A 19,135-nucleotide genomic window follows, 5' to 3' on the forward strand; every position below is an offset into this window, starting at 1 on the left:
ACATTCCAGACAGACCACCAGGAGAGTTGGGTGTCCAGACAATAATAATTAAAATTAAATAAATGTTGTTTACAAACTGCCTTGATTAGTGACAAATGGCATTGATGCTATTAAAGTTTGGTAGTCAAAGGTCACAGGGGTTGTGTGTTATATCTCAAATGAAATCAGATTTAATGAAAATCTTTCTTCTTATTAGCATTTATACTATTTTTTGAAATGTGTCTCTACCCTGAAAAATGAGCCTTTTTATAATAATTAATAATGTAAAAATTAATTTTAATAACATGTCATAACAGATGGTGCCATGCACAGTTTTTAACTTTGGGCTAATGTGTCTTAGAAATATTTTTCACCAGAAAAGTTACACAATTTGTTGCTGACTTTTTTATTTAATTTACTAACAGAATTTGATATTTGTTGAATGAACTGAAATTAATATTTATACAAAGACTTAATTGTATAATTTTGTATAAATGTATTTAATAGGATGAAACCTCTTGTAAAAAAGAATCTGCAAGAAATCTGGATACTCGAGAGAGACTTATCTTCGCTACTGAGTCATGGAATAAAAAATGCAGACATGCAAGCTATTGGACAGTGCAGGTACGTGTTAATTAGTAAGTGATTATTCATATATAAAAAAAGTATTTGAAATTTTGTCTAATCATTTGGAAATTGGTGATCTGTGGTTTTTTTAAAATAGAAAAACAATAAAGGAATGATCAGAAAAACAAAATACGCACTTTGTCCGAATGTCAGATTTTTATTGAAGAAATATAAGATCAAAATTGCTTTCATGAATGCTAGTTTAAGACTTAATAGTATAAGAAAGGAAAAAAGAATCTTCCATATTTCTGCATATGGAACTAAAATTAAGCAATAAGTAATTGGCTTTTCAAATTCTTAATTATTGAAATAGAAGGATGTTGGCATTATATTTTGTCTGTCATTAATCTTCCAGGTTCATTTCTAAATGTTTATTTGATAGCATCTCAGAGCTTGGTAGGAGTATACAATAATAAAAAACAGGCATTTATAAGGCACAAAACTAAATCTTGAATCTTGCACATTAAATTTTGTTGCAAATTATATTTTAAAAAATCCAACAATATGTAATTTATAAAATAAAGTAATTAAAACTCAAAAGAATACAACTAATTTTCCAATTATTATGTTTGTTTCAACATATAAAATAAACTTGAAAATAAAAATTAGTAGTTGAATGTATTCTGTATTAGTAGTTGAAAGAATCAGAATATTATTATTATTATATTGCAAATATCATGCTTGGCTGATACTGGTGCCAAGTGCTATGCCAACTAAAGTCAAAGCATAGCTACCCAAACAAGTGTTACATATTGGTTTATTATTATTATTATTAAATGAAGATTCTTCTGTTGGTCTTGTTTATCCAAAATTCTATGATTGTCTGACTTTTCTTTTTAGGCTACTTAGTCATTAAAAATATAAAAATTCTCTTAAAACATGAAAAGTATATATCTCCAATTAAAAAAAGGAAGTGCTAGTAATGTGTAAATTTCAAGCTGACCCATGGAAATGAATCCTTGTAAAATTTACCTGAATGGTAATACCATGCAATTAATTAAGATTGAAGATGATCTTCTATCTTAATTAATTAATATGGTAATACCATTTTATCTCGATGAAACCGTGTTTTATGTTTTCTTTCTTGCACAGACACAATACAGTGACAGTTAATTTAAACACTGGGCAAATTTTCATCCTTTATTCGGTTGGAATGCTTTTTACATCGCGCATTTCAGGCCTGAAACGCGCGATGTAAAAAGCATTCCAACCGAATAAAGGATGAAAATTTGCCCAGTGTTTAAATTAACTGTCACTGTATTGTGTCTGTGCAAGAAAGGGGGGGAATGGTAATACCATATAAAATTGAGAGTAATATTAGTTCAAAATAATAACAATTACAACATATATTGAGAAATATAGGAAATATGATTTTCAGAGTTTTTTGTATAATTAAATTATACAAATGATTTTTCTGTTGTAATTTTCTTGGTGTGTGTGTGTGTGTGTGTGTGGTGTGTGTGTGTGTGTGTGTGTGTGTGTTAAATTCATTTAACATTAAACTATTTTACATTAATTTTGTATTAAAATGTGACAGGTGGAAACTGCAACTAAGATATGAAAATATAATCTTAGCCGATCCACGTTACTGTGCGGAACAAAATGTCGAACAGTCTCTATGGAAATCTGTATTTTATCAAGTTATTGAAGGCCTTAGAAGGCAGATGGAGGAACAGCCTGATCAAAGAGAAGAAGCAAAGAAAACATTATTAAATGCTGTTGATGAGGTACTTATTTGTAAATTATCAAATTTATTATTAGACAATATAAAATATTTAAATTGAAATTAAGTATTTTAATCAGCTAAAGAACTATTGTCAAATATCTTTTTAGCTTGTGGATAAATAAAAATTAATAAGTAAAACTACTTTCAATATTAGAAATGGTAATCTAACATTCTTCAGAAATGTTTAAAAATATTAAAGATGTGCATGATGTCTTGTCTGAGGTTTATTGAGAGTTTTTCTGTTCGAAATTTTCATCTTTATTCAATTCTTGCAAATCTATGAATGATATAACAATTTATTCTTAAGTTAATATTGGTAACTCATTTCATTGTTGTTCCTTAATTTCAAAGTTCTTTTGATTAATTTAGTCAGTATACATCTATGCAGCACTGCTTCATTTTATATTAGAAAACAATATACAATAAAATGTCACTGTAACAAACACCAGTATTTGTTACAATGACATTTTTTGTAAAAGATCTGGTCTATTTTTCGGTTGGCCTTGGTGTGATAAACCCTCCAAATTGTTAAAATCCTATTTATTAGGCTACCTAACTCTGTCTAAACACTGGTGTAATGAAGTCATCAGTATAATTTATTTATTTTCAATTCTCTGCCAGTTTACAATGTATTTTAATGTAAAAATATTTCAATTTAATGTAATAAAAATTCAATTCTTTACAAATGCAAATGACCATCATCATCATAATGAAATTTGTAAATATATAAATTGGTTATCTTTTATTGTCATTGCACACTGTTTTGATGTATCTGATAACAAATTTTAGTCATAATGGTGACTTTACTTTGCAGTATAGTGTTGTTAATGCACAATACATTGAAAATGGTATTCTTTAATTTCATCTACAACTATGTCTGATTGGCTTAGATTAAAAGTTTCCTTACATAATGCTCATAATTTTTCAAGCATATATATATATATTTATATATATATAACCTTTTTAAAATTTTCTCTCTCTCTCTCAAAGGTCATTTTTTTTACTGCATTTCACAAAACAGAGATAGTTCTGAACATTTACTTCACCTTGATTACCACCATTTCGAAAAGGCTTGCAACAAATATTATACTATTCTTAATTGTTCTTCTTTAATGATTTTATACTTGTTTCTTCATGTGTTTGTTTTGCTGTATTTTATGTACTTTAATAGGAGTTTTATTGGTGATTTGCTTTTTGTCCTTATGTTACAATATGAAACTATGAGCACTGAGTTTTGGCTCTATGGAGAACATCATACACTATTGGCATTGTCAGAGTAATCACACAGAAGTGGATAGACACTGGTTTATTATGATGACAGTATGCATTTCAGACAAGTTGTCTGTCCCTCTTCAGCCGTATTTGTTACAGTTTGGTGGGTTTATAGGCATTTAAAAGGTGCATTTTATTTTGTTGCTGATGCATGGATGACGTCATTTTCAGGATTTCCCACAGATGTTATATTATGTTTTTTGACAAATATCAATCAAAGATTAAAATTGTTGCTTAATGAAATTAATTGTGAAAGTAAATAGTTTTTGCAGACAGTCAGCTCATACAAACAATGTTCTCTACTACAGAAACAATCACTTCTGTATAGATGGCCCCATCAAAATTTTAAATGTTGTAGTAGGCATTTCTCTTTGAAGTATGTGTCACTGTTGGTTATACATAAGAAATTATGGTAAATTAAATATATTTATGTATTTATTAAGCTTGTTAATTTTGAATATTTATGAAATTTGTGTAGTGAATGGCTAAATAAAATATGGAGACTTTGATCACATTTGTATATATAATTTTCCATAATTTTTGTGTGAATTTTTACTTGTAACTTAAATGTTGTTAGTTTCTGCTCTATTAATTATTATATTCTATATACAAAATGTAACTTTTTAAATTGAAATGTATTTAAAATTTCTGATTTTACAGGGAACTGTATTTTATGAAAATTTATTAGAAAAACAACAAGAAACATTTGGTTTTAATGTGACAAATTATCTAGATAATGTGGTAAGACCACAAAGAATTCCTGATTCTGTTCGTCTTGTTTTGATAAGTGTGCAGAAAATATTTATATATCTAGGTGATCTGGCAAGGTACAGAGAACAAGCTAATGGTACTTCAAATTATGGTAAAGCAAGAAGGTACTGTTTTGGTTTTATTAACTATAATTTTTAATTTAGATGAAACATTTCATAATTTCAATAATTTATTTTTTTAAATTAATGTAGTTGGTATCTTCAAGCTCAGCAGTTAGCTCCTAAAAATGGAAGGCCATATAATCAGCTAGCCATTCTTGCTGTTTATACTGTAAGAAGTTTCAAAATTAATTCAACAGAATTATATTTTTTTAACAAAATATTTATAAGTTATTAGTAAAATTGCAATTTTGTTGATGTTTTTAGAGGAGAAAGTTAGATGCAGTTTATTATTACATGAGAAGTCTGGCTGCCAGCAATCCTTTTTTGTCTGCACGAGAAAGTTTGTTATCCTTGTTTGAGGATGCTAGGAAAAAGGTATCTATTCTTTTATATTGTTTTTTAAAATATCTATGATACTAAAACAGTATGATTAAACAAAAGTAAATAAGAAAGTAAAAAATTACTCTCAAGCAGTAATGCAATGATTGACATCTTGAACTGGTAGTGCAACAAGCATAATCAGCTTGTGTATTGTAAAGTTTGTCTTACGGTATTGCCTCACTCTTCTCAAGTTCTTCTTTTGTTTGATTAGCTAGTGATATAATGAAAAATTTATTAATATATCTTGCTGTAGCTTCATCAAAAGCAATATGATTAATAGTAAAAATATGTATTATTAGTACTGTAGGCTTTTGATAATAGTGTCATGAGCCCTTGTATACTTGAAATTATGTATAAAGACAAATGCTTTATCTGCTTGTACACATTTACTCTGTGCAATGTTGTAACTAGATTTTCATCTGCTCTATGCCAGGTTTTATTTTGGGATCCCTTAATATTTTTTAGAGAGAAAAGTATTAATAAAATGATAAAAACAATTGTTTATACATATTTTATACTTGCAAGAAAAATACAAGATATTACTCCTGTGTATTTATAAATAAAAATATTATTTCAGTATATTTGATAAATTTTTTGTTGATTTCATTTTGATGCTTTCCTTTATCTTGAGTCCTGTGCTTGTGCACCTATTACAGCTGCCTAGTTACAGCATTGACTTAATGTACAGAAAAAAATATATGCACAAAATAATTTCAAATATACACTTTTCTTTAGCTGCTTATAAAGTCAAGACAAAAGCACTTGTACACATAAAACAAAAAGTGAAATACTGTAATAATTTATTCATGAAGTTATTAAACAATTGCAAAGTAGTGATATTAAATAATGGAGATAAGTTTGATATACTGTTTATATTAATTTACTTTTATGTTGAAATTATTGATGTATCTCAGTTTAAATACTTGTAAGATTTGCCATTTATTATTTTTTAATTTTATATTTACAGTATGAACAAGTTGAAAAGAAAAGATATGAGGAACAGATTATCCAGAATGAAGAAAGAGAAAAATTAAGAAATGAAATGGAAGAAAGGCAGGAAGTCTGGATTCATCCTGATGGTTCAAGTTCAAAAAGAACGAGCAAAACTGAAGACGATTCTTCCATTGAAGATTATAATCAAATATCAACGTTTGATGTAAGATAATTAGTTTTATACAGGGTTTACTGTTTGGTTTAGTTTATAGCAAAGAATATTAAAATTTAGTTAATCTTTTATTTAATTTTATTGAACCAGTGACAATTTTGACAATCATTCACATTAAATTAAATATTCTAACATGAAAGAATATTGTTGAAATATAGGTTTTAGTATTCTGTTTTAACCTGTCCTGCGTTGTTTCCGAAAATTTTCATGTTGACCTCATTGACCTGCATGGGCGACCCCGAATATTTTCCTGTCTGCACCAGAACATTTTTGATATTAGATGTCACTATGTGTCATAATTTTTATATTAAAACAAACTTTTAAAATATAATTTTTTTGTTTTTATATTTTTCAATATATTTATTTTGTTTGTGCAACATAAAAAAATAATTTTTAATGACACAGTAAACACGATTATTATTTTAAAAAAAATTGTTAGGCTTAATATCAACGAAAATTCAACATGGCATCACAGTCGAACGGAGAAGAATTTTAACATCGGATAGGTTAACTTCAAATCTCTATAAAAATTTGTTTATTTATTCTGAGTCTGAACTGAAAAGATATTATTCACACTGTAATTTTACTCAAACTTCAATTTTTAATTTATCATTCTATACATTTATCTTACATTGAACATGCTGTTCAAAATAATGCTATTATAGGTTGTTTTCTATTTTTCTTTTTTACTGTAAGACTTTGTTTAGTTAATTTTATAATAATGCTTAAATTGCCATTTATTCTACCTATTATTCTATTATTTTAAATGATTTTTTTATACTTTATGGTATAAAGAAACTTTTAAATTTTCAAATTCGTTCTATACTTCATTTCATGGCCTACAAAATGTTTTAAGTAGCATATGTAACCCTTTAATGAGTAGGCTCCCTTTCCTCTCAGAGTGAGTTTTTAAAAAATGAAAAATTAATAACGCATCTTCTAATTCATATTTTTCAATAAATTAGGCAGTATTTACTTTTTCTGATTTGATTGTGTTGAAAATCTCCAATTATTCATAAGAAGACAGCAAGTGTAAACAAGTACTGGATACCATGTTTATTTTTATTCTAGAAAATTTTATACTAAATCTCACAAAAGTCACATGGAAAAAATTTTCTACACTTGTCAATATTAATAGATATCCCCATCTGTCTGTGAGGTTTCATGTATGTATGAGGGGAGTCCGACATTAAAGGTACAGGCCAAAATGACACTAACATTTATAATTAAAGAAAATATTTAATACATTCCACAAGAACTATGTACTTTTTTATTTCTTGATATAATCTCTAAATGTTGATACATTTATCCCAGAATGACACTAATTTGAACATCCTTCACAGTACTGTTGCTTATCAAGTTACTCAAGGTAGTCCAGAACAGTGTCTTCCAATTCCTCCTGATCTGCAAAGCATTTCCCCGTCAAAAATTTCTGTAATGGTCCAAATAAATGAAAATTCGAGGGAGCTAAATCTGGATTATGTGAAGGATGTTGCAGGACCACCCAATTCGGCTGTGCCAACCACAGTTTGGTTTGATTTGATGTGTGGGGTAAGTCCAGATTTAGCCTCCTTGGATTTTTATTTATTTGGACCTTTAAAGAAATTTTTGGCATGGAAACGCTTTGCAGATTAGGAGGAATTGGAAGACACTGTTCTGGACTATTTAAAGCAACTTGACAAGCAACAGTACCGTGAAGGGATGTTCAAACTAGTGTCATGCTGGGATAAATCTCTCAATGTTTATGTAATTATGTCAAGAAATAAACAAAAGTATGTTGTTTTGGTGGAGTGTATTAAATATTTTCTTTAATTATAAATGTTAGTGTCATTTTGGCCTGTATCTTTAATATTGGATTTCCCTCATATATTTGCTTACACCACATGTATCATGTATATTTACAGGAGTACTCATGAAAGGGTTAAGAGACTAATTATTTATTTTTATAATTGTGGGCAAATTTTTAATGTTTTTGGATCAATGTAAACAAAATATTGAATAATAATTTTGAAGATTTTAATAAAATTTACAAACTATTTTGAAAATTACTATGATTATACTTTGTCATGTGAAATGAATCAAATCAGAATTGTAGAAAAATATATTTTTATTGATAAACAAGTAAAATGGCAAAGCCATTTTGGGGATGAGACTATGTCTTGGAGAGCGCAAGCAATGCATGCACAAATCCTACACTAATGCCTGTTTGTAGAAACAGTCTCAGCATTTTGGTTTTTTTTTTTTTACCCAGTTCTTGGACCCTGACTATGTACAGTCTGGTTTATTTTATGTGTGCATGATTTGGGCACCAAATGCTCTGTGCCAAATTGCAACTTCTGACATGCACTCCTTCATACCTCTAAGATGTGCAGCTGTTGACATTTTAGAGACAAAACATAGTCTCATCAATTATCAAAATACCTTATTCTCCAAAGTTTGTCAGAGTGATGAATGGCTTTTAAATTGAAAAAAATCAACACAAATACATTATTTTCTTATATTTTATAACTTGAAAATTAAGTTACTGATTTTTAGTATAGAATAGATTAATATTGACAATGATATTTTGCACCAGAGAATAATGATTGTTATTAATACAATTTGTAAAGTGAGTTAACTAAGTATCATCATTTATGAAGACATCAAAAAATATTTATCTTATAGAGAGTTTTATAATTTTCTGAGTAACATTGTCGTTTTTAATGCTACTTTTTAAATGTAGTAATTTTATGCTTTTAGATCTCAAAAACAAGTTTATTCTAAAAAAATGAAATTTTTAAGCACTATGAATGTTATAAATCATGAATATTTTACTTAATTTTTTTCTAGATATTTCATGAGTAGATAGAACTGAGTAATGCTATTTTTTAAACTTCATGTTATGTTGTAAAATTAAAGACTGTTGATTCTTTTATAAAATACATTGTATTTGCTATTTATATACACAATGTTGTTTGCACAAGTAGTTGAGAAAACAAAGACAGAATGCTAGTTTATAAAGTAGAAAATGCATGGCTATCCTTATTGATTTATTTTTTACTTTCCCACTTATATAACACTATTGGGAAAGTATGACTGATCGCCATACTTTCCCCATCAAAAAATGTGACCCTCCAAGACTGGAGACCGGACATTTTTGGATTTGGAGTACCTTTAAACATTAAGAAATGCAAGAAAGGTTTGGGAGTTTTTTCTGTATGTATGGATGTCAGTGTGAGGGGTACAGTTTTGTTTACCTACTTTGAAGCTTAATAACTCATGTGCCTTTTGTCAAAAAAAGTTTTTAAAATAAAATTTTATAACAGATGGCATCACATGCAATTTTAAATGTTTTTGCTGGAAAAGTTACACAACTTGTTGCAGGATTTTCTTGTAATTAATACTTAATTTTAAATATGTTTAATGTATGTATAACAACACTTCTACTATAAACTTTATTACCAAATTTTTATCTCCAGTCCTATTGAAGATGTTTAGATTAAAAAAGAATTTAAAGGTAAATAAAGTAAGACTTAGAATTTAACAATTGTTAAGTATTTCTTGTTCAATGTTGACAATATTCAACTTTCATCCTCTGAATAAATATTAATAGTGCATCTACTAACATAATCAATTCTATAATTTTTTTTAACTTGACAATAAACAAAGCTTGATTGATGAAACTTGCAAGCAAAATCTTTGGCAAACACTTTCATAATTGAAGATATCTGATGTTAAATCAGAATGAATTGATTGCTTACTTTAGTATTGCAGGCTAGATTATTGAGTCGGTTGATTAAAATATGGTGCATTAAGAATTATAACTCAACTAACATCCTTTTTTTTATTCATTTATTGTTTGCAATAAAAAGATTATTTTAGGTCTTTGTTCTAGAATGATATGTGAAATTTTTTGTATTTTTCCATAATCAATGACTATAAATAAACACAATGTTTTCTTTGATATTGAAAAAGAATATTCAAAACTTTTTTCATGAGTAGCATGAGTTTTCTTTTTATTTTTTTCTCATAGTATATTATTAACTTTTTATAGCTTGTAGTAAATTATCAATATATATGTAGGCATATGTAAAGCCATTGTATATTTTTGGGTGTTAAAAGCAATCTTTATTTTCCTGAGATTAAAAGATATTTTCATGTTTATTCAATAGTTTTTGGTCTTTGATCTATGTACTGTCTTTTCATTTATCTATCTAATGTTTTTTCAAAGATTTTTATAATGTTAATTATTGTATATCTAGGTTTTTGAAATTTTCTAGAAAAATCAATTTACATTGCCACACCATTATTCCTCTACGTATCTTTGATGCTTTGCTTTTCTATTAACACATTTATAATACTGTCAGTTGTTACTTTACTGATATTTCTTGTTCTGGTAACAATTTGCATGGGCATACAGTTCGGCTTTATCTTGGACTATTTTTGTATTGATGCATTGCCAATATTGTTTGCTTCATTAACAATGTAAGGTGATGTTGTGTGTCTGCTATTGATAATCAATTCTGTAGCAATGCATTATTCTAATAAAACTCTAAAATCATAATTTAAATGTAATTTATTTTATCCTTTTATTTGACATACTAAATTATAACTTCAAACATCTCAACATTGATAAATTGTTTGATAAGTGACAGCTATAAAAGAACTTTCGTATTAAATTAATGAAAATTTTTGATATGATTTTATTTTGACAAGTTAGAATTTTAGAATTTGTTTTTTTGAAAATTATTTGTGAAATCATAATTTTAAGTTTAATGTTAAAAATTTAATAAAGTGAGGACTGGATAGAAGTTAATAAACTTCTTTCCAGTCCTCACTTTGCAAATATTACATAAAACAAATAACTTTGTAAACAAATAGTTTACAAAGTAAACTAATAGATATTATTTGTTTTATGTAATATTTATTTGTCTTTCATCAAATGAAGTGTAATAAAAACCCAATGGATTGTAATGGTTGATTATTCAATATAGTTCTAAAATTCTGTTTTATTGATCTACTTACTGTTTAGAAATGTTATGCAAAGATTTATTTTACTACCATCTTTTAATTTCAAAGGTATATGATGATAATTTAAATTTATACAAATGTTACTTTAATTACCATAACCTGTAGGTTATATGCAGAAAATTATCTTTGTTTAAAAGGAATTTCAAAAACCGGTTGAGGTTATATGCCAATTTTAAATTGCAACTATGAACTCATCAAATAGCTTATAATAATAGCAGATCCAGAAATCATTAGAGGAAATGCAGAAAGGAAACAACATGCCTTACAAAATTTTTTACTACCTGAGATACCGTTCATACCTGAGGTTTTCTCATTTACTTGGGTGCAGCTGACCTATATGTATCTTGTTAAATCTGCCCTGGCTTACAACTGTTTATCCCCTTTACATGAGGCATAGTAGCAAATCACATTCTGGAAATAGATAAGAGTAGTTATTTAAACTTTGGGGTGATCAAAAAAAATTACTGTGCATTTATGTTACAAATAATGCAAAGTAGATGTATGATCAGTTTTTGATTATCCAGTATATTTTTAAGACTTCCTTTGACTGTTGATTGGCATAACCATAAATTTTAGATGTGAAGATGAATGTTTAGATATAAATCAGTTGACTGGTCTTGTTTCAACTTGTCATGAATACTTACATTTATAAAGTAGTCACAACTTTTTACTAAGTCTATTTGTAATGTTTTTTGGTCAACAAAAGATGACATAAGAAGAATAAAAATAAATACTGTTTTTAAATTAGCAATAATTCCTATTTATAACAACACAATTTTGTAGATTTTTAATTTATAATTCAAAATCACATTTACTAATTGAATTTTTGTTCTTTTTAGTTGAATAAAAGGTTTGTTGTAAGTTATCTTCACGTTCATGGCAAGCTCTTTACAAAAATAGGGTAAGTATTACTATTTACTTCTTGTAACTCCTTACTTCTCCCTCCCCTTTAACAAAATTCAAACATTTTAGTATTGTGTGTGTTTGATATTTACTTCAGTTAATTTTATCGTTGTGACATAAGAAAATGGGAAATATTTTAACTGTTGTACATGTAATCTAGCATAACTATCATGAGTCCTCTTTAATCACTTATTAAAAGAATAAAATTATTTCAGTTGCAAATTGAAGGATTGTCATTGTATTATGATCCATTAATGAAAGACTTGCATTCTTTCAGTAACTGTTCATTACAGCAGCTTCTTCACTATTTCTCCTGTTTTTAAGCTATTTAGTTAATGACAGCATCAACCATTGAAAACCAAATTTTGAAAGATTATAACTGTAGTTCATATATTCACTAATGTAACTGCTTTATTTTCTTATAAATTTCAATGGAACAAAAATTAGTAAAAATTAATAATAAACATATTATAAGACATTCTGGTTTAATTGTATATGAATAAATAGTTTATATTAAAATTAATTTGAGAATGGATTACAGTTACAATCTTTGCACTTGCATAACAAAACATAACACAGCAATTAGAGGTTTAAAATTGAGCAGAATTGTATAAGATCAAGAACATGTTTATATTAAATCAAATAGCAGAAAGAGAATTAGAAAATAAGCTTTCCGTTTTTACTTTTGACAAAGGAATGTACACAATATAAATGAAATTTGGAAATAATAGTTGCTGTTCATATATAAATTAACTTCATAGCTCATTAGTAGAAATATTTATAATAGAATGAAATGTATAAAATTAACCAACTGTCATAAGTAATCTTTTAGGATGCTTATTAAATTTAGATTTATATATCTTTCGGTTCTTACATATGATAGAAATAAGTTCATCTGTTATTTTCTAAGTGGAGGTCTGATCACATAATTAAAGTTAATACCATTTTGAGAAAATTCTCTTATTGACTGAATTTTGGTAAAAATTTTCTTTACATAACAAGGTAGAAGCTTATTTTGCTTAATTTTTAATACAGTTTCAATGAAAATTTTAGAAAACATTTTTAAAATGTTTTTTTCACAATTATGCCATACATTACTTGTGGTTTCTAGATTAAGATTAAATATTGACTAATTTTTTTCGTAAAAAACACTATTGAGTAGCATTAAATCTTCTGATTTTTTTCAAGAAAAAAAATGTTATATTGATTAATTAATTTGGTGGGAATTAAAATTAACAACAACAAAATATTATTATTAAATGCCATTTGCACAAAATGTAAAAAATAATTTTTTAATACAATTTTGTGTAATTTCAAGTACAAACAGTGAAAAAGCAAAGCCATTAAGACTATTAATTATTTGAAACTCATTATTAATTGGTATAATTGAGGATTATTAAGGATTGGCTGAATTTACTCAAAGGTAAACATTTAAATTTATCCAATTACTGCATACTATTTTATAATTCCAGCTCAGAAAGGCACTACTGAATTAGTTGATAACTGCAGTCTGAAGATAATGACTAATAGTTATTGTTTTTAGATTGTAGGTAACTATTTAATGTGTTTATTTAAGGCTTTTTACACACTTCAAATAAAATTTTAACAAAAAATAATTCTAATATAGGTTTTATGTAGTGGTGCATGAAAAATAAATTCCTCCATAATAATAAATACTCTAAATGTAACTCTTATTTATAATTTAAGTTAAAGTACGGCAAATAAACACAATTACATGACTTCATGTATTATTATTAAAAATATTTATTTTTTCTCTTGAATATTTAAGTTAATAAGCTGTAAAATTAGTTAACATGTTTGTAAGAATGTGTATTATGAACAAAATATAATTAGTTTACATTTTTCATTTATAAGAATGTATTGTTATCATCAGAATTAATTTCTTAATTGTAAAGAACTATAGTTTTTGGCTCCTTTAATTTGTTATATACAGATTTAAAAACACATTAGGGTCTTGCTCAACAAATTAATTTATCATCAGCATTGAATATGTAAAAGGATGATAATATAAAATAATTGTGTTGTGTCATTAACACCATTAATGATTATGTGGAAACTGATCTAAAATGTACAATAGAACCTCTATTATCTAGTATTGTATTAAGTGGGATGTCAGAAATACATATGGATGAGTCATTGAGTCATCACAAATTGCTCTGTGACTCATTTGCTTTACAGACTATCGGTCAGAAGAGGGGGAGGGGAATGATACACTTTGCCAAAGTGTCCAGTTTATTATTGTAGTTGTATGGGTTGTTCTCTTCACATTTCTTAGAAAATGATTGATTTTGTTTACTGGGTACAGGACTTAAATGATACTGGATTGGTAAAACAACATTTTTCTGTTCATCCCAAACAATCAAGAAAGTACTGTAAATGTTTTACATCTGATTAATGGGCTTTAGAAGCATTAAATTCAGAAATGTCACATTAATTCGTATGCAAGATACTTAACTAGATTTTTCAGGGGAAAATTGGACAGGAAATAAAAGTGACTAACATTTAATGGAATTTATTAAAGAATAAAAAGAAAATTAATGTATTTAAAATTAAGTATAATTAATAAAGATACAAAATAAAGAGGAAGTACAATACAATTGGCTTATTGTAAATATTTCAATACTTGACTATATTGATAAAAATAACAGACTAGTAACTTTAAGTGGAATAATTAAATATGAATACATTTAGTGGAAATCTGATTTTATTGACTCCAGCAGTAAAAAGATATGTTACGTGGAAAAAAATTGAAGATTTATTAACTAATAGTGATTTGTCCAGGATTGCTTTCTGCTTTTTTTAATACCTTATACTATCTTTAACATTAACTAGTGCATAACTGAAGTAAGAAAGGCCAGCAATTTAGCATTTAAAACATTGGTTAAGACTAATGACTAATCTAACAATTAAACGACTAATTGAAGTTCTGACAGCATGAAAAAACTGCTTAAAATTGCCTCTTATTTGAAGATAATAGTAACTATAACCAAGTTCTGATTATGATAAGCAGTTTTATAAGTATATTTTAACTTCAACATTTTGGGACTTGCTGATGCTGGTAACATTAGAAGACATAACAATATTCACTATTACAAGAAGACATTATGTCATATCATATATGAAATTTTCATTACATACGGAATTTCAAATAGTGACAAAAAGTATTCTAAATTTAAGAAACACCTTAATTTATGGTTTATCCCATCTTTAAGTGTAGAAAAATTTGTGATAAATTCAAATTAACATTTTTTATATATACAATTAAAACAATGTGTTGAGTTCTGCATCAATTAAAACTTTTTAATATAATTCACAATACTACAAATACACAGTTTAGAACAGTTTTGTGTAAGGTGTGGTCCAAAATCCAATATCAGCCATGTCAAAAGAATACTATGGTAAAATGTAATTGACAGTTGATTGACTAATGCCAGTATTCACAATCAAAGATCAGCATTAAAGTTAGAAGTTAACCAATAAGTGTTTAGCTAAAAGTAAAGCAAATGATAATTGGTTAACTTCTAACTCTAAATTTTTGATCCTTGGTTGTGAGTACAATTATAAAAGGTAAATATGCTATTGTTTAATCACAAACAAATAAAAATTCTTTTAAGTGCAAGTTTACTTGTGTATAAGGAACCCTTTTGGTTCATCTTGGTCATCGATTTGCATCTTAAAGCTGCTACTGACCTAAGATTGGCCAAAAATACTCCTTGTATGCAAATAAACTTTATCTTCCAAAAAAGGTGATTAGTTGTATATCAATTGTAGATGAGTATTTTATATATGATTTTATAAATTACAATTTATTGTTTACTTTTTCCTCTTTTAAAAAATATATTTTAATACCTTTAAATCTGGGATCCTTTATTACTTGTTACATTTTTCTTCAAAAAATAAAATATTTTGATGACATTATACTTAATAGATTTTGTTTTTCCTGTGATTTTATTAAGTATATACTACATATCATCAAAATATCATCTGAAATATTCTTAATTGGTTACTATTTAGGTTTGTTTTTTTTAATTATGTATGCTTATATTTTGAAATTACAAATCTACATGATAATGAAATTATTTTAAAATAAAATTTTTAAAAATATCTTATTTTTTAGTATGGAATCCTTCAAAGAAACTGCTAGCAATATGCTGAGGGAGTTCCGCAGTCTGTTACAGCGTACGCCGTCACCTATGGGTCCCTTGAGACTGTTGCAATTGCTTGTGATAAATATGTTTGCAGTAGCCAATACATCATTAAAAGGTAAGTGATTTTGCTTAATATAGTCTGCTAAGTTAATAATAAATATAATTTAATACTTCCATAAAAATAACAAATATTGTATCATTAAAGTTTTGAACCATTGTGACTTGTTAATCAGTTTATAATTGAATTGAACATAGTGTTTCACAGTCACAAGTAAATTTTAGATGTCTCCTTTGTGTAATGTTTTTAGTCTGTTCTTAATTCTGATAACAAATAACTAAAGTTTGCTGTCACTCATTACAATGTAGAAAAATTTAAATTGTTATCATGTTCAAAACTTCAAGAAAAACTTGCAAAAGTTCAATTTATATAGTTTTAAATTATACATATACAAACACAAATGTATTATATGTATATCATGTGCATACACATATTATGCCTTTGCTTTACAGTCATTTCAGCACACAACAAAATTAGTTTATGATAGATAGATGCTACCAACCAGACCTCGAAGGTGTAGTAGATAAGTTTAGTAATGCAAATACAGTAAGACTCCACTTAATGCTGATTTGATATAATGCAGTCTGCTTGAAGCCTAAAAAAAAGCTCAAAATTTATGCTGATTCAAATTATTGCGGCATTTCATGGATTCATATGTAATACGATTATTTACGAGCACGAACCAATCAGCAAAAGGTGACAATTCATCATAGTGCTGTACTTTCCTTAATTATATCTATGTTTGTTTTGTGCAATTTTGGAAAAAATATAACATCATGGATGCCATAGAAAATATCAACTTTGCTTGACAAGAATTAACTGATAAATGTATGAATAGTGTGTGGAAGAAGTTATGGCTGAAGGTATCTGAGAATTCTCAATGAGAAGAGCCTATTGCTATTTCATTAGGTTGACCAAATTGTCAATTTAGTCAATACAGCAGGACTAGGAGATGTAGATGAGCAGGATATTGAGGAGTTACTGCATGTTTCTGGTGAGAGCCTTACTAATGACGACCTTCAAGAACTAGAGGAACAAGGAATTCATGTAGAATTGGAAAATAATGATTTTGAAGATGAAGAGCCCAAAGAACTTTCTACAGATTTCCTTAGTAAAAGTTTGGTAACAATAACCAAAATTGTTGATTAAACTGTAATGAATGATCCAGATTTTGAAAGGAGTGATATTATTATGCAAATTAATATAAAAGTAACTTAAAATTAAAGTAAAATCTGTTTATTTTTGGTCGCATGTTTCTCTTTCTCTATTTACTCTGTTAAAATGACCGCGTTTAATACTGTTTCATTTAGCGCTTTGTCATCTAGGAATGCATACCCCACATTAAGCGGGGTCTTACAAGTGTTTTAGGTAACCTTCATTTATAATTTTAAACATTTCAGTTAAAAAAAGAAAATAGTGGTTCTTATGATAATCTAATATTTAATTAATATGATGTGTAAAATTAATATATTGTATTGTAAGGTTAAATTGTACAGGTATAAAAATAGGTTAGTTCTTTGGTGGACATTTTTGTTTCCAAGCTCTCTGACACACAACAAAACACAAAGCATTAGTGAGTTCATACATTTTTGAAACACAATACACTCTAGAATATATTAATGTGAAAAATGGTCATTACTTTGCAAGTGTACAGTCGTAATGTGACATTGCTTCTAGTGCAACACAAAACATTTATTCATTGAGAAATAAAACTATTATTATTACCATACTATACTGTAAAATTTGGTTTGACTGGATATTAATAATAATGAAGTACAATAAAGACAAACTTAACTGAATGTAACAATTTTATTATAAAAACATCTTTGTGAATGCATTGTGCAACTTTAGTTTAATAGTGGAAATGGGAGACAAGTATGGACATACTCATGGTGCAGTGTTCAAAGTTTAAATTTACATTTCTGTTAGAATTCGATTTTAATTTTTATTTAAAGTATTATTTCTTCACTTGTTTTGCTGGTTGCTTGAGCTCTTGTTAATGAGGATCTACTGTATTAATAAATTTTGATTGCGCTTAAAGTATCTAAATATATGGAACATCATAACAAAATTGAATTCAAATTAATTCTGATTTATCATGTGACAATCATTTTAGACTTATTTTATGTATAAATAATAAAAAATAACTATATAAAAGTAACAAAAGTTTATCCTCGTTACAGCAGTATTTTCATGCTAACAAAACTTTCATTCTGCAGCAAAATGTGATAATTATTGTCAGAAAACAGTTTTTGATTAACTTCAGTCATGTTAATTTATATGCGGAAAAGTTTTAAAATAATGTAGTAAAAATGATTTGCCATTTCTAACATAAATGCAATATTATTGGTCACAGTTTGTCGATGTTTAAATCCAGGAATATTTGAAAGATTTAGTGTATTTGGTAGGAAAATTACAACAGTAAATTAGAAGAAATTTGAGGTGGGATGTTTGAAAGAAGTCAGCTTTTTTGGAGCCTAAATGATTGTGCTTTTTTTAAAGTTATCTTGTAGAGTGTGTTCTACAAGATAACTTAAAAGAAGCACAATCATCTATGAGTTAACTCATAGTTAGCAGTCAACACGTCAAATTTGTTGTCAGTTGACAGATTGTGACCGAAATCATCATTTATCTCAAATGGCCAATTTACAGATCTATTTTTAGCATGACTTTTAAATTATACTATACTAGCTGTTACCGTGGCTTCGCCTGCTCGGATTTTGCAATTTGATAGAAATAACCCTCCCTTGGTACTTCACTAAGGTTCTCAATCATTAGTTGTTACTAATTTGGTAAAATTACTGATTTTTGTTTGTTTCAAACTATGGACTGCTAATGCACCTAAATTCAAGTTTCAAATATTATGGGATTCCAAGATACGATAAATTTGAGTTTAATTTTTTTTCAAAACATAAATGACGTTATCTGAAACTCCCTAAATTTAGATAAATAATAAAATGTAAAAATACGGAG

General features: G+C 27.3%; 1 protein-coding gene and 1 long non-coding RNA gene across 3 annotated transcripts in view; both read left to right on the plus strand.

Annotated features, from left to right (window-relative positions):
* Positions 1–19,135, plus strand: part of LOC136970124 (uncharacterized) — a 162,826-nt gene that overhangs the window by 40,512 nt on the left and 103,179 nt on the right. The window lies entirely within an intron of this gene.
* The window catches only part of Smg6 (Smg6 nonsense mediated mRNA decay factor), a 72,132-nt gene that overhangs the window by 36,819 nt on the left and 16,178 nt on the right, over positions 1–19,135 (plus strand). The window contains exons 3-10 of the mRNA XM_067264486.1: positions 487–603; positions 2,144–2,333; positions 4,265–4,479; positions 4,567–4,645; positions 4,741–4,851; positions 5,825–6,013; positions 11,872–11,933; positions 16,074–16,219. Of these exons, the coding sequence (XP_067120587.1) occupies positions 487–603; positions 2,144–2,333; positions 4,265–4,479; positions 4,567–4,645; positions 4,741–4,851; positions 5,825–6,013; positions 11,872–11,933; positions 16,074–16,219 (1,109 nt within the window). The remainder of the gene's footprint in view (positions 1–486; positions 604–2,143; positions 2,334–4,264; positions 4,480–4,566; positions 4,646–4,740; positions 4,852–5,824; positions 6,014–11,871; positions 11,934–16,073; positions 16,220–19,135) is intronic.

The sequence above is a fragment of the Centruroides vittatus genome, unplaced genomic scaffold, assembly GCF_030686945.1.
Source record: "Centruroides vittatus isolate TY-2023 unplaced genomic scaffold, ASM3068694v2 contig_19, whole genome shotgun sequence".
Lineage (NCBI taxonomy): Eukaryota > Metazoa > Arthropoda > Arachnida > Scorpiones > Buthidae > Centruroides > Centruroides vittatus.